The sequence below is a fragment of the Bos javanicus genome, chromosome 11, assembly GCF_032452875.1.
Source record: "Bos javanicus breed banteng chromosome 11, ARS-OSU_banteng_1.0, whole genome shotgun sequence".
Taxonomy (NCBI): domain Eukaryota; kingdom Metazoa; phylum Chordata; class Mammalia; order Artiodactyla; family Bovidae; genus Bos; species Bos javanicus.
Window position 1 is genome coordinate 24,591,063 of NC_083878.1, and position 14,206 is coordinate 24,605,268.

The window sequence follows — 14,206 nt, forward strand, 5'->3', positions numbered from 1 at the left end:
TAAGTAGAGGGAGCAGCTGGAAAACATGGTGTGTTTGAAGCACTGAGCTCTTGAACAGGCAGACACAGCACCACCACCGTGGCCCTGAGTAAGAGCTGGAGGAGGGCCCCAGTGCTCTGAGCTGCCTGCGGGCCTGAGGACTCTGGTCAGGGAGGCCCAGGCTACCGGCCTTGCCAGGTCTTCGGAACAGGGCAGATAGTAAATCTGGATCCTGAACAAGAGTTTTAGGTCTTTTCCAGTTCTTTGAAATGATGATTCTACTCCTTGGGTGGCAAAGAAAAAAAGAAAGCAAACAAGCACAATTTGGTTAAGAAGTCAAGAAACTGCCAATTCAGAAACTCTAATCTGTTTAAAACGTTCAACCTCTTTTTTTCAGAGGCCAAAAACCTATTTCCATCAAAGATTGTATATGTCTGTATGTCTGAGAGCCAGCGAGGGAGACCGAGTGAGTGTGAGAACGAGAGCTGAAATGCCTTTGTTCCTGTGTGTGAGGTCACTGTCCATGGGCTCATGCGTGTGCATTGTATGTATGTATATTCAGGCCTTTTCTCAGGCCCTGTGTGCACTGAACTTTCAAACCATAACAGAAACACTGAAGCTTGGCAAAGATATCACAGGAATAATTATCTAATTTCAGACCATGTTATTATAATACCTACATGATGTGTAACGAACTTAACAATGTTCATGTTATATTCACCAACTCTGAGTTAGAGATTCAACAATGCCAAGCCCTACCTAGGAGGTTTCTCCAAGATCCTAGAGCACAGCAGGCCCCAAAGAAAGCTCTTTAAGGAACATTCGCCCTATAATGGCTTCCCCATGGATCAGGAGGTTGGACTAATATATCCCAAGAGTTCTCTGGAAAGGAGGCAGTTGGGATGGCAACTCTGTCCTCCCAGAATCCCCAGTCCTCCCCAGCAGAGGAGCCCCTAAGACTAGTAATGTGTTAGTGGCTCAGTCATGTCCGAGTCTTTGGGACCCCATGGACTGTAGCCCACCAGGCTCCTCTGTCCGTGGGGATTCTCCAGGCAAGAATACTGGAATGGGTTGCCATTGCCTTCTCCAGGGGATCTTCCCGACCTAGGGTTCAAACCCCAGTCTCCTGCGTTGTAGGTGGATTCTTTACTGTCTAAGCCACTGGGGTAAAGAAATGTCCATACTGGTGTCACAGAGAAAGAGAGGTTTTCCCTGACTCAGATGTGGGCCAGGAGGCCTCAGGATCCGCAAGGCTCCCCTCTTCCCTCGGGAGCGGGATTGGACTGTGGCTGAGTGTGAGGGGAATGTTTGCTGTTTGCTGCTGCTCCCTGTTGACTTTAGCCAGTAGCTCTGTTTACAAACCCAGGTTGGTTTTCCCAGAACAGTTAATTAGACCAAAGACATCTGGTGTGAGGGCTGGGGAGGGCATCTGCTCAGAGCCTTCCCCCACACCCAGCAGCCAAGGGCCAGGGCAGGGTAGAGCAGCTAAACAGGACCAGACCAGACTCTACCAAACCCAAGGTCCTCAGGAGAATGGAGGCTTCTCTCACACTGCCCTTCCCATGCTTGCTAAGTTAGACTGGACCCCAAATCTCCCACTCTTAGGGGACCCTAGGAGTCAGGGCTGGATACCCCTACAACAGTGGGATCACAGGCTGATGATTGAGGATTCAGAGCTGTCCTCTGCCCTTCCAGGTCCAAAAGAACCGGCCAGAGATTTCTGTCTTTCTCATCACAGAGATTGCATTCACAACTCTTCAGCCTCCTGAAGGAAAGATTTTTTTTTAGGCCCTCCACCTCCTCCTGCCTCCTCTCGAGCTAATCTCTGACACTGCGAGGAAGAAAGCGATTAACCAGGAAAGGACCAGGGGACAGGAAGGTGCCCAAGAAGGGTGGGGGGATCTAGGTGGACAGTTCCAGGGCGCTGAAGAAGCGGAGGCCTGCGAGGGGGAGGGGCGGCGGCTTATCTCTCCCAGGAGGGGGGAGCTCACTCCAAACAACTAATGCGCTGGCGTGTGAAAGCTCCTCAATTAGCGCTAATGATGCAATCAGGGAGGGAGGAGGAGGGACCAGAAGTTCTGCTGGAGTCAGCACCTACTTACACACATGGTACACACTCCCTTCCTCGGACAGTGGCCCCTTCAGACACACTAATGCAACACGCTCCAGAGACAATCAGGACCACGCATGTCCGTGGATACAAGTGCTCTTTATACAAATTACTAGCACGAATAAAATTCGTGATCCGCGGCTAACGTCTGTCTGCGGGAATCCTCAGGGTAGGGGTTTGATGTGGGGCTTTAGGAACAAGGAAAATCAGAAAAACTTGGTAGGGGAGATGGAAGAGGGCATCTCCTGATTTTTCTTCGGATCCCAGAGTTCCCGTCCTACGGGCGCTCGCAGGTGCCAGCCCCTGAGCGCCCGCCTCCCCATTCCCGGCCCCCGAATCCGCGACTAAGCGATGAGCAGCGTCCCCCGCGTGCGGCGGGCCCCACGCCCCTTCCCCGCGCCCAGCCAGCCCCACGGCCCCGGGTCCCAGGGAGGGCGCACCCCGGACCCAGCTACTTGTCCCTTCCGGAACAGGTTACCCGCCGGCCTCGCCCCTCCGTTTGCTTCCCAACCCTGCCCCGCCGGCTCAGTTGACCGCCTCCCGGGCCCGTTATCTGGCCGCCCCGGCCCCGTTATCCGCCCTCGCTCTGGGTCCGATCCCCCCGGTTCGTTCCGGGGCCGCCGCCGCCGCCGCCGCCGCCTCCCCTTCTCCCCCGGCCGGCGATCCCGGGCTGGGCAGGGCCGGAGCCGCCTCCGAGCCGCTTCTCAGGCCCGGACGGCCGCGGGAGGAGGTCCCGCTGTCAGTCAGCGGGGAAGGCCGGGCCGGCCGGAGGGGGCGGCGCCGAGGACTGGCTCGGGCCGGGAGCTGGGAGGCGGAGGCGGAGGGGGCGGGGGCGGGGGCGGCTCCGGGCCTTATAAGCGGCGGGGGCAGGGCGAGAGGGAGGCAAGTGTCAGGCCGATGTGCCGCCCGCGAGGGGCCGGGGCCGGGGTCGGGGCCGCCGGGGCCATGCGCGTGGGCTGGGCAGGGGGCCGGCGGAGCGCAGAGCGGAGCCGCCTCGGAGCCTGAGCCTCCCGGGGCCGCGGCCGGGGAGCCGCGCGGGGCCGGCCGGCCGGGGGGAGGGGAGCGATGCGGCGCCGGCGGGCGGCGGTGGCCGCGGGTTTCTGCGCCTCCTTCCTGCTGGGCTCGGTCCTCAACGTGCTCTTCGCACCGGGCTCGGAGCCTCCACGGCCCGGCCAGTCCCCGGGGCCCTCACCAGCCCCGGGCCCGGGCCGTCGCGGGGGCCGCGGGGAGCTGGCCCGGCAGATTCGAGCGCGCTACGAGGAGGTGCAGCGCTATTCCCGCGGGGGCCCCGGGCCCGGGGCTGGCCGGCCGGAGCGGCGGCGCCTTATGGACCTGGCTCCGGGCGGTCCGGGCCTGCAGCGTCCCCGGCCCCCGCGGGCCCGGCCCCTGCCCGACGGCGCTCCGGGCTGGCCCCCGGCTCCCGGCCCGGGCTCCCCTGGTCCGGGCCCGCGCCTGGGCTGCGCCGCGCTCCGCAACGTGTCCGGCGCTCAGTACTTGGGCTCCGGCTACACCAAGGCCGTGTACCGGGTCCGCCTGCCTGGCGGCGCGGCGGTGGCGCTCAAGGCGGTGGACTTCAGCGGCCACGATCTGGGCAGCTGCGTGCGCGAGTTCGGGGCGCGGAGGGGCTGCTATCGACTGGCGGCCCATAAGCTGCTCAAAGAGATGGTGCTGCTGGAGCGGCTGCGGCATCCCAACGTGCTGCAGGTACGAGGGTGCGGGTGCGGGGCTGAGGGTGCTGTCTGGACGTGCCTAGGTCCGGTCCCTTGTTTTTACACATGAAGAAGCGGAGCCCCAGTGACTGTGCCAGGTTAAACTAGGGGACAGAACCCGGTCCATGGCAGCTCCCCTCTACGCCACCCTGCTTCTCACTCCTGGGTGGCCGTCCGGAGAGACTCCCGGTTTCCTCAGCTTCCACACCAAGACAGATCAGGACAGAGGGTACCCAAACTCGGGATGGGGATTGGAGTCTGTTTGGACTTAGGACCCTGCTTCTGGCTGGAGCTGGGGTGTTGAGCACCAGGGAAATGACCCCAAACCAAGACGCTGAACAGAGCTCATCCCTGAGCTAGGGGCACAGCTGCAGTGATCCGTTCACTTTCTTGATGGAATCTGAACCCCACTTCTCTCAACTTCCAAACAGTGACTTACCTGATTTTGAAGGTGGGATGGCACAGCAAACGGGGTTGGGAAGAGCTAGAAAAAGACCAGGTTTGATTCCCCAAGAATATCTGGTACCCCACCCAGAAGCCACTGGAAGAACTGAAGGGGATTGGATAGTAGGCCACAAAATGCATAGCCCTTCCTTGAGGAGACCCTGGGCCTCAAAGTAGGCTTTGGGGAAGCCTTTGGGGTCCTAGCTCAATGCTCAGGGAACAGGCTGAGGGCCTGAGGGTCTGAGAGTCACATTACCTGAGCAAATGTGGCCAAGAGACTGGAGGATTGAGAAGGCCAGATGCCCAGGTTCCTAGTAAATGGGACTCTGTCTCTCCCATTCACTGGGGAGCAGAGAGGAAAGATGAGACCCCACCTTGTCCCCTCCAGGCTAGACTGAGGGAGTGGGCGTCTCACAGTCCCAGCACTGCCCTAACACACCCACTTCCTCCTCTACCCCAGCTCTCCTACGTCCTTGAGTCAGTCCTGGGATTAGACAAACCGTTCCCTTGGCACATGTCTGAGCAGACGGAGAGGGGAATCCCTGACTGCTCCTGGCCCAGGGAACACAGGGTGTGTGCAGGCTCCCCAGCTTAGGAACCATGCCCACACCTTCCACCTCCCAGCCCACTCACATGAATCTTTCTGCACCCGGGAGAATTGAGCAAAAACCCAGGAGTCCCTCCCTTCTTTCCTCAGGAGTGAGATGGACCCCAGGTCTGGGCATCACAGAATAGTAGAGAGAAGTCAGAGAACTATTGACATCACTGCTGGAACCCAGGCTACCCCAGCCCTGATCAGACACGTGTTGACTGGGTCCTGGGTTCTGAACTGGTTGCAGGTCAGGCAGAGCCAGCAGCTGTGGGTGGCTTGCCTGGTGGCATAGCTGACTCTGGAGCTGCAGGGAATGAGCAGCTGGTTACGTGGCTATTCTAACTGGGAGGATCTAGTTCTCTTCCCTTCCTGGGGGCTCCTGGGAACTTTTTGGAAACTGGGGTGTCAGTCAGATTCCGAGGCAGTGGGGAAGGTCTTGAGTGTGTTAGCAGGATATTGAGTGTTAATTGACTCAAGAGCCCTCTCCCTTAAGGCAGATTGGAGGTTTGCTGTGCTCTCCTGTCTCTTAAGGAACTCCTCCCGCCCTCTCTTACCCCACCCAGACTTCAATACGAGCATCAGCTAACCACCCCCTCGTATATCACAGAATGGTCCTCCACTTTAATGTCAGGCCCCCACCACAATGCTGGAGGTTTCAAAGAAAAAAATTATAACTGGTTTTCACTCAGTCCCTCTCTAGACCAAGACTGGGTTGGTTGTGTGACTCTTACAGGGTGGGATTGGGGTGAGTTGCCTTAAGACACAAGTGGGTGGGAGGGTCCCAGGTCCTTTCTATCAGGGGAGCGGTGAAAAGCTACCCTTACTTACAGGGAGGTGGAGGAACCTTGGGGTGAATTTAGGGACGGCTTTGGTGGGGGTCTCATCCCCAGACCCCCAGGCCAGTATCCCTCTGGCTTCTTAGCAGTGTCACCTCTGCCTCCAAAGAGGGTCTTCTACTTGGGGGTCTTCTTACTCAGGAGGCTTCCATTCAGGTGTGCAGGGAACTAGAAATAATGTTGTTTTAATACCTCTTAATCATTTAAAATTTCAAAATTGTTCGACTGTTTGCTGAACCAGGGAGGAGCCAGAGAGTGCTTCCCGCTCCCCGAGGCTCCCTCCCCCTCTCTGGCAGCCCCAGAGTTGGCTCTGTGGGTGTTCAAACAGCAAAGGCCCAGGACAGTTTGTCCCACTGGGCACTTCTCAGAGCTTGCTCTGGTCTCTGGGACTGCCCGGGCGGGATGTCTCCATCCATCTTCTGTGACCCCTCCCCAGCCCACCTCTGACACACACACAACACACGCGCACACACACACTCCCTCACGTGATAGATGCCTCTATAGCCCAGGGTCAAAGGGCACAAGGGTCTCCCCTCCCCTGCACCTCTGTCGTTCTGGGGCCGCCGGCCTCAGCTGGGGCCCCAGGCCTGCCTGGGCCCTGATTCTGGCCCTGCCAGAGTATATTTCTTCTCCCAGAGGAACAAAAGATGCGACTGAAATGCTCAGCCTCTAGCTTCCTGGGGGGGTTAATGGTGTCTTTTTATTTTTTCCTGAGGGGTGTTGATTAATACCTCGTTAACAGCGCATTTAACGACCTCCGGGTGTTTAATAACCTTCAGAAGTTTCCCACAAAGGCTCAGACTCTGGGCAAGAAAATGAGAACCAGGCTCCAGGGCTGCTCCTTTTACCTCCCCCTACCGCTGCCCCTTTGGGATCTGGGGCCTCCCTAGGCTGATGTGGGGTGGGAGGGAAGAAGAGGAGGGGAGAAGAGGGCACCCGGGATTTCCCCCGATCCCCTAAGTCGTCACCCTAGTGATCTGAGATGTGCCTTCCCTCATGCTGGCAGGACTGAGGTGGCTGGCTCCAGGGATGGGGGGCGCTAAAAGGTCCCTACTGGGATGGAAGGGAGAGTGTAGGGGCCAGGAGTGGAACTGAGAAGGGTGAAAGCTTCAGGGACATCTAGCCCAGGGGCTTGGCTCTGCTGGTATCCACCCCACCCCCACCCCATCGTTCAGCTCTCCTCTCTTCCTACTCTGGCCCCGACAACTTGGCCTTTGTGTTCCTGCCCCACAGGGTGCTGGGTGTTCTGAGCACCGGCTGATCCCTTAGCTGATGTGCAGCGAGGTGGGAAAGGCGGGAACAAGCAGGGCTCTCCATGGATCCTGGTTTAGGTGTCGGTGACAAAGTCAGGCTGTTTCCCAGAAGCCCCTGGCCAGCTGAGCTGTACAAAGCCCCTCCCCCAGATCCTATGGAGTGGAAAGGCCCTTGAGACCATGCCCTCAAAGAACAGTGACCTTCCCCAGGAACTCACTACTACCCCAGCTGATAATGGGTCATTCCCCCACCCCAACCAATTATGCAAAGAACACCCAAGGGTATGAGCCCTGGATTCTTTTTGTACTGATGCAACACTTGTTACAAATCTTCAGGGAGATTGCTTTCCCTACAGAAAAACCAGAGCAAAGGAAAAATGAAGGTGCCTATAAGTGGAAATGATGAAGCAAAGACAAGCATTAGAACAGGGGAGGAGGTACAATAACCATTTGTTGGTTTGCCAGTTAGCAAATGGTACTCTTGGAAAGAACAAGGTTGTGGAATCAGAGTGACATATATTTAAATCCTAGCTCCTGCATTTCTTAACTGTGTGACCTTGTGGCGGTAATTTAACCTCTCTGAGTTGGTTTCCTCACATGGGAATTGGAGATACTAATAGTACCAACTATGCCCTTTTAGGTTATTCTAAGAATTGAGTTATGCATGTAAAACATTTAGCACAGTGCCTGGCACATGGTTATCACATGGTGCTCAGACCTGCCCATTTACCTGAGTGGCCAGAGGTAAGGGGCTGCTAGAACAGTGGGCTAGAGCCCAGGCTTCCCAGGCAGAGTTGCTATTCTCTTCTGGCCTGAGCTGAAGCAGAGACCTAGGGATGGGAGGGTGGGGGCATCTGACAACCCAGCTCTTCCTCGTTCCTGTCCCCACCCTGTGACCCCATGACCCGCCTGGGCCTCTTTCAGCTCTATGGCTACTGCTACCAGGACAGTGAGGACATCCCAGATACCCTGACCACCATCACGGAGCTGGGCGCCCCTGTGGAGATGATCCAGCTGCTGCAGACTTCCTGGGAGGATCGCTTCCGAGTGAGCAGGGAGGAGGGCCAGTTGGCCTTGGGCTCCTGGCTGGGATGGTTCTCCCTTAGAAGGTCAGCCCTCCAGAGCAGCTTGGACTCCTCCTTAGTGGAGGGAGGGAGGGAGGGAGGGATGCCGTGAAGTTGACTCAGCCATCAGCCAAAGGGTTAAAAAAAACAAACCAAGGCAGAGAGGATCCTGGTTTTGTACTCCTGTTCCACACACACACATACCCCCTCACTCAGCCTGGCTGCAGGAGGGCCAGTGTCCTAGGTCTAGAAAGACCTTAAGGTCATCTTGGCCTGCCCTCTGTTTGCATGCACTAGGCAGAACCCACACTGAGATGGAACTTCAGGGAGGAGTCCCCAGATTTCCCTTGCCCATTTCCCCACTTTCTCCATGTTACCCTCAGGGTCGGGCCAGCCATGGGGTTGTAGAAAATCACTGGTTTGCTCCGTAAGGTCCCAGGCCTCAGCCCTTAGTGAACACTAGAGCCTTTAAGAGAAAGGCAAACCCTCCCCCCCACACACACACACACAGCTCAGTCCAGAGCCTCAGAGGAGGGCACCCTGGAGCCCCCAGGCTCCCCTCCCTGGAGGAAAGCAGTGAGCAGTCCGGTGTTTGCCCCTCAGATCTGCCTGAGCCTGGGCCGGCTTCTCCACCACCTGGCCCACTCCCCACTGGGCTCGGTCACTCTGCTGGACTTCCGCCCCCGACAGTTTGTGCTGGTGGACGGGGAGCTGAAGGTGACAGATCTGGATGACGCCCGTGTGGAGGAGACGCCGTGCACAGGCAACGCTGACTGCATACTCGAGTTCCCAGCCAGGAACTTCACCCTGCCTTGCTCTGCCCAGGGCTGGTGCGAGGCCATGAATGAGAAACGCAACCTCTACAATGCCTACAGGTGACCTCCACCCCCACTCAGGAGGACCAGTGAGAGGCCCCAGGGGGCATGGCAGGGAGGGGAGCTCACATGGGGTCCAAGAGACCAGCCAAGGCCGGAGACTCTGCCATGACCAATGGAGTGGCAGGGGCGGAGAAAGGCTCCCCTGCATCCAGAAGGGAACAGGCAGGCTCCTGACCATGAAGCTAAAAATAGTCAGCTCCAAGGAGAATCTGGGTTAGGGGGTGGCAGCTGGAGGCTTCTTAAAATAGCGTCAGACTCAGCCTAGGGCTGGTGGGAGGGCCCTGCCCCTTCCTCCCCAGGCCCTTCACTTGTGGAAGCTCCTCATAGAGCCAAGCCATGGAAGTTGGTCTGACACAGGTCAGTCTGGGGGATAATGTGGGGCTGAGGGGTGGACAAGTCCCCAGGATGGATGGGGAAACACACCTCAATTTGGTTACTTGTGGCCTTAGCATCTGCTCAGACCCCAACAGGGCACATGCTGAATTGACTCCTTAGTCTGAATCGACTCCTAGGCACCCTCTGGTGCTATATGGGTGAGATGGTTAGCCCAAGGGATCAGGCTCCCTAGCGAGATAGGGGTTCTGTCCCAAGTTGGTGTAGAGGAAGGCTGTGTCCCCACAGGCTGGACCTTGAGCCCCTGATTTCTCTCGGCCCCAGGTTTTTCTTCACATACCTCCTGCCCCATAGTGCCCCGCCTTCACTCCGGCCCCTGCTGGACAGCATCGTCAACGCCACAGGTGAGCACTGCCTCCCATCACTTTGTCCCCCGAGCCTCCAGCCAGCGTGGGAACAAGAATGGCCCAGGATGGCACACAGTCCAGAAACATCACTTCCCAAAGTGGATTCTGTGGCAAACCCCCGCCCCAGTCCTCCGGTCATCAGGGCCCTGGCTCCAGAATTGGGGCGGGTGGGGGTGGGGAGGGAGATGTAGGAGCCCAGATGCCCTCTGAGAGCCACACTGCACTCTGCAGGAGAGCTTGCCTGGGGGGTGGACGAGACCCTGGCCCAGCTGGAGAAGGTGCTGCACCTGTACCGGAGCGGGCAGTATCTGCAGAACTCCACTGCGGGCAGCCAAGCCGGTGAGTGGCCCCTATAGGGATTCAGGGGCAGGGAAGGTGGGGAGCAGTTCGAGGAGAGTGATCTCCCTAGTTGGGGAAGTGGCTCAACCTCCCTTTGAGACTCACTTGGAGTGATGCAGAGAGACTGTTTGGCCTTCACTCAGAGATCTTCCCTCTGACTGAGCTAGAACAACTATGTATGTGTGTGTTAGTCGCTCAGTCGTATCCGACTGCTTGCAACCCTGTGGACTGTAGCTCTCCAGGCTCCTCTGTCCATATGATTCTCCAGACATGAATCCTGGAGTGAGTTGCCATTTCCTTCTCCAGGGGATCGTCCCAACCCAGGGACCAAACCTTGGTCTTTGGCATTGTAGGCAGATTCTTTACCATCTGAGCCACCAGGGAAGCCCGGGAATAACTATAATTCTGCCTTGAACCGGGGGTTGGGCTCCGACACCCCTTCTCTGGGTGGCTGCAAAGCTCCTTCTGTATATTGTGTACTTTCAGCAAGGTATTTACACCTTGAGCCTCACTTTCCTCATCTGTGAATTGGGTTCAGTATTACCTGCCTCACAAAATTCTTCCGAGGAGTAAATGATAGGTGAAATGTGTGAAAGCAGTTAACTCATTTCCTCTTACACAGCTGGAACACAGTCTGTGTTTACTTCCCTCTCCTTCCTCACCCTTCTGGGGCTAGGAGGACGGCTGGAGGTGGAGATGGCTCCACCTGATACCAGTTAAGGAGCCCCCGAGCAGGGAGAGAATTCCAGTCACGACTTGCAGGCTTCGTGGTCCCTCCGTTGAGGCCCTGGGGTTTAGCATGGTTGGCAGGGGGCGAGGGATGGGCAGCATCCGTATTCAAGGAGCTCTGGCCAGTCTTAGGGGTGGGGGAGCCCTCGTTAGCCCTGTAAATAAAGTTTAACGAGGTGAACAATGGCTGGCTCTGTCCCTGAGGACGCCGTTTATGGGGCTATAAATCACAGCCTGCCCTGGACTTTGGTCTAGTCCCTGTAGAAGAAGGAGGCAGGAAGGCGGGGTGGCCAAGGCCCAGGGCTTCTGCATTATCAGTCCGAAGCTGGGGCTCCCCAGGCAGCAGGAAAGACTCTGATGAACAGGAGGCCTGCAGTGAAGCAGCTTCTGGATTAAGAAGTTTTCAGAGCCTCTGGGGGCTCTTTCTGTGAAATGGGAAGATTTCATATTCTTCCGCCAGCCTCTGCCCCAAACACTCAAGTTGTGGATTCCCAAATGGTAATCCTTTGTGTTTTACATTCATCTGCATGCCTCTGAACTTCAAAAACTCATGACTGACCCCCACTACCCAGGAAGCTGGCCTAACCTCTCTCCCCAAGGCCAGAAGGAAATGGGACCAAGGGCACCCGGAAGCTCTTGCTCCTCAAAGTGTGGTCTGCAGACCAGCAGTTCCAGAAGCTGGTTGGCAATGCCAGTTCCCTGGCCCCACCCCAGACCTTCAGAATCAGAATCTGCATTTTAACAAGATTCCTGAAAATTCACATGCACACTGAAGTTTGGGAAGCCCAGCTTTAAATGTCTAAAATGTTCTAAGCTCAGCAACCAGCCTGGTCAACCAGTATCTGTGTGTGTGTGCGTTGGTCCCACACACGTGCCCACCGTCACATGCAGCCTAAATCACTTGTGTGCCCTTAGATTTGGGAGATGTGTATCTCCCAAAAGGTAACCTGAGCTTTGCCTTTCCTGAGTGGTCATCCCAGTTCCACCGTGGTAGCTGCCTGCATCTCCATGCTAGGAAGACTGGGCTGGGTTTTAGACTACATCTAAGAAATGGGTCTCCTAGCCCTTTAAGGCAAGTGGTCCCAGCCCTCACCCCTGGCCACACAGAGTTCTCACTTGAGCTCCATCTCCAACCCACAGAGTACCAGCGCCTCCCCGACAGTACTATCCCCCAGGAGGACTACCGATGCTGGCCATCCTACCACCACGGAGGCTGCCTCCTTTCCGTGTTCAACCTGGCCGAGGCCGTGGACATCTGTGAGAACCATGCCCAGTGCCAGGCCTTTGTGGTCACCAACCAGACCACCTGGACAGGTGAGCTGGGGGAAAGGACATCCTGAGGGAGGTGACCAGACTCCCCAGAAGAGACTGATGGGTAGTGGTGGCCCCCCATCAGAAGCCAGAAACAATGAGAAGACAAGGAGGCTGAGGGAATGAGATGAGTGTCCTTGTGTTAGGGAGAGTGGCCCTGCCTCCAGAGAGAGAAGCATCCAGTCCTGTTACCTCTCACTTCTGCCTCCAGGTCGGCAACTGGTCTTTTTCAAGACAGGATGGAGCCACGTGGTCCCTGATCCCAGCAAGACCACATATGTGAGGGCCTCTGGCTGAGCCATCTGAGGCTCTGCTGACCATCCCCGCCAGCTGGGCTTGCCCGTGACTTGCCCTAGCAGCACTGCATGTCACATGGGCACCCCTGCAGACCAAGCTGACAGCCCAGACAGACCAAGGTGACCAGGACAACGTGCAATAATGCCAAATGTTAAAAATGTGAGTTTACCAGTCTAGGTCTGGGACTGCTGGCTCCAGAGCCAGGAATCAAGGGGGAGGGAGCTGACTGCCCCTCTCACCGTCTCGGCTGCCAGTAGGGCTCAGGCTGGTCTCCCCATTGGGGGCTCTGCCCCTCAGTGGGGACAGTTCCATGGGCAGCCCCATCACTGTGTTTATAGTGTGAGAATGTAGCCAGAGCCCCTGCTGCTGGTGCTGCTGCATGTGCCATGGCTCAGCAGGGGCCGCGAGGGGACAATCGGTCATGGAGCACGTTCTCTTAGCCAAGCTCCTGAGCGGAGACTTGAAGGGATGCTCCAAGATGTGGGCGATTCTGTACCCCAGGGCAGCTGCCTCTGGGAACCCAACAGGGGGCGCCTGCCAGCCAGCCCAGGGGCACAAGCAGGAGCACACAAGGTATGAGCCAAGTCGTGGGTTGAGGAGCAGGTAGCAGTTTGAGCCAGGACCTGGGGCGGGGGTGGGGCCGGGGCCTTTCTGCCTCATTTGCTTTCAGTGAAAGCCGCAAAGCAGCCAAAACCAGCCTCTCCCCCCTCCTGGAGTTTGTATATCCAGAAGCTTTTGTACTTTTTGTTCATTAAAATGTTTATTTTTGTAAAAAAAAAAAATAAAATCAATTAATAAAATGACATTTCACAGCAAGGACTGACCTCCCCAGGCACAGTTTCTTGGCCTGACTTACTTGTGCTCAATTGTCCCTGGTGTATGTCTGGGAGTTGGGGGAGGAGCGGTGTGTGACAAAGAAGTGAAATCTCCATGGCAGACACTGAAGTTTGCAAAATGTGTTTTCAAGCCCTACTCCCATGGCTTCCATCTCCCTCTTTGGTCCTCTACATCCTTGTCCTAACCAAAGACATGAGGAACCCCTTCCCCTAACAAAGTTAAAATTTTAATACCCATTGGCTTCTAATATACAAAGCCTTTACCCAAAGGACTCATGTTCTAATGGTGGGATGTCAGCCATGCCAGGGGATCCTGAGCAGTCTCCAGTCTGGTTGGCTTTGCCTTGGTGGAGGGGTTGGTCCTGGCCATTATCACCACATGGTAATGCACTTTTCTTTTTCAGAGCCTTTCTTTTCTTTTTTTGAGCAAGAAATAAATATATGGAAGGTGGGGAGACAGCAAAGTCCATGGAAGGCCCAGCCCCTTCATGGGTTTTGAGAGGGAGGGTCTAACAGGACAAGCCCCAGGTACATGGAGGCCCAGAGTGAAAAGGTTTAAGATCACACTGAGGCCAGAGAGAGCCCCAGCATGGATACAAGTCATCTTCTTTTTTTTTTTTAATAGTAATTATTTTTTAAACCTGTGTAATTCTATTTTGTTTAATTTTTCTTTATTTTTTGGCTGCACCTTGCAGCCCATGGGATCTTAGTTCCCTGACCAGGAACTGAACCTGTGCCTCCTGCTGTGGAAACATGGAGTGTGAACCACTGGACCACCAATGAATTCTCTGGATGCAAGTCTTCTAATTTGAGATCCCATATCTTCTCTCCTATACACCATTCTACTTCTAGAATATTCTCAAAGTGCACAAGCCTTTGAGGGCTATAAAAAGAATAACCGAAGTTTACCTCAGAACCTGATTTCTTCTCACCAGATGTGCTTGGCATAATTTCTTATGCACAGGTTGTCCCCTTAGTTTTAAGTAATTGAGGAGCTCATGTTAGTCCTGGAGTCCTCATTATGGAGCTGCTCAGACCCTCAAGGTTGTACCTCAGCACCACCACTCCCAGCCCACACACCCTACCTCC

The 14,206-nt window shown here is 56.0% G+C and overlaps 1 protein-coding gene across 2 annotated transcripts; it reads left to right on the plus strand.

Annotated features, from left to right (window-relative positions):
• Positions 1–3,122: 3,122 nt before the first annotated feature.
• On the plus strand, positions 3,123–13,097 carry PKDCC (protein kinase domain containing, cytoplasmic). 2 transcript variants are annotated; one of them, XM_061432187.1, is made up of 7 exons: positions 3,123–3,793; positions 7,848–7,970; positions 8,678–8,862; positions 9,523–9,602; positions 9,837–9,944; positions 11,814–11,987; positions 12,196–13,097. In XM_061432187.1, the coding sequence occupies exons 1-7, from the start codon at positions 3,155–3,157 to the stop codon at positions 12,279–12,281; spliced, it is 1,395 nt and encodes a 464-aa protein (XP_061288171.1). In that variant the 5' UTR covers positions 3,123–3,154; the 3' UTR covers positions 12,282–13,097. The 2 variants fall into 2 exon arrangements, with proteins under 2 accessions (XP_061288171.1, XP_061288170.1); XM_061432186.1 differs by having other exon boundaries at positions 3,125–3,793; positions 8,591–8,862.
• Positions 13,098–14,206: the final 1,109 nt, after the last annotated feature.

Excerpts from the sequence above, each read along its gene's own strand:
- PKDCC (XM_061432186.1), top strand. The coding sequence starts at position 3,155 with ATGCGGCGCCGGCGGGCGGCGGTGGCCGCGGGTTTCTGCGCCTCCTTC. Across the intron at positions 7,971-8,590 it reads CCTGGGAGGATCGCTTCCGA|ATCTGCCTGAGCCTGGGCCG; the intron begins GTGAGCAGGGAG and ends TTTGCCCCTCAG. Across the intron at positions 9,945-11,813 it reads CACTGCGGGCAGCCAAGCCG|AGTACCAGCGCCTCCCCGAC; the intron begins GTGAGTGGCCCC and ends TCCAACCCACAG.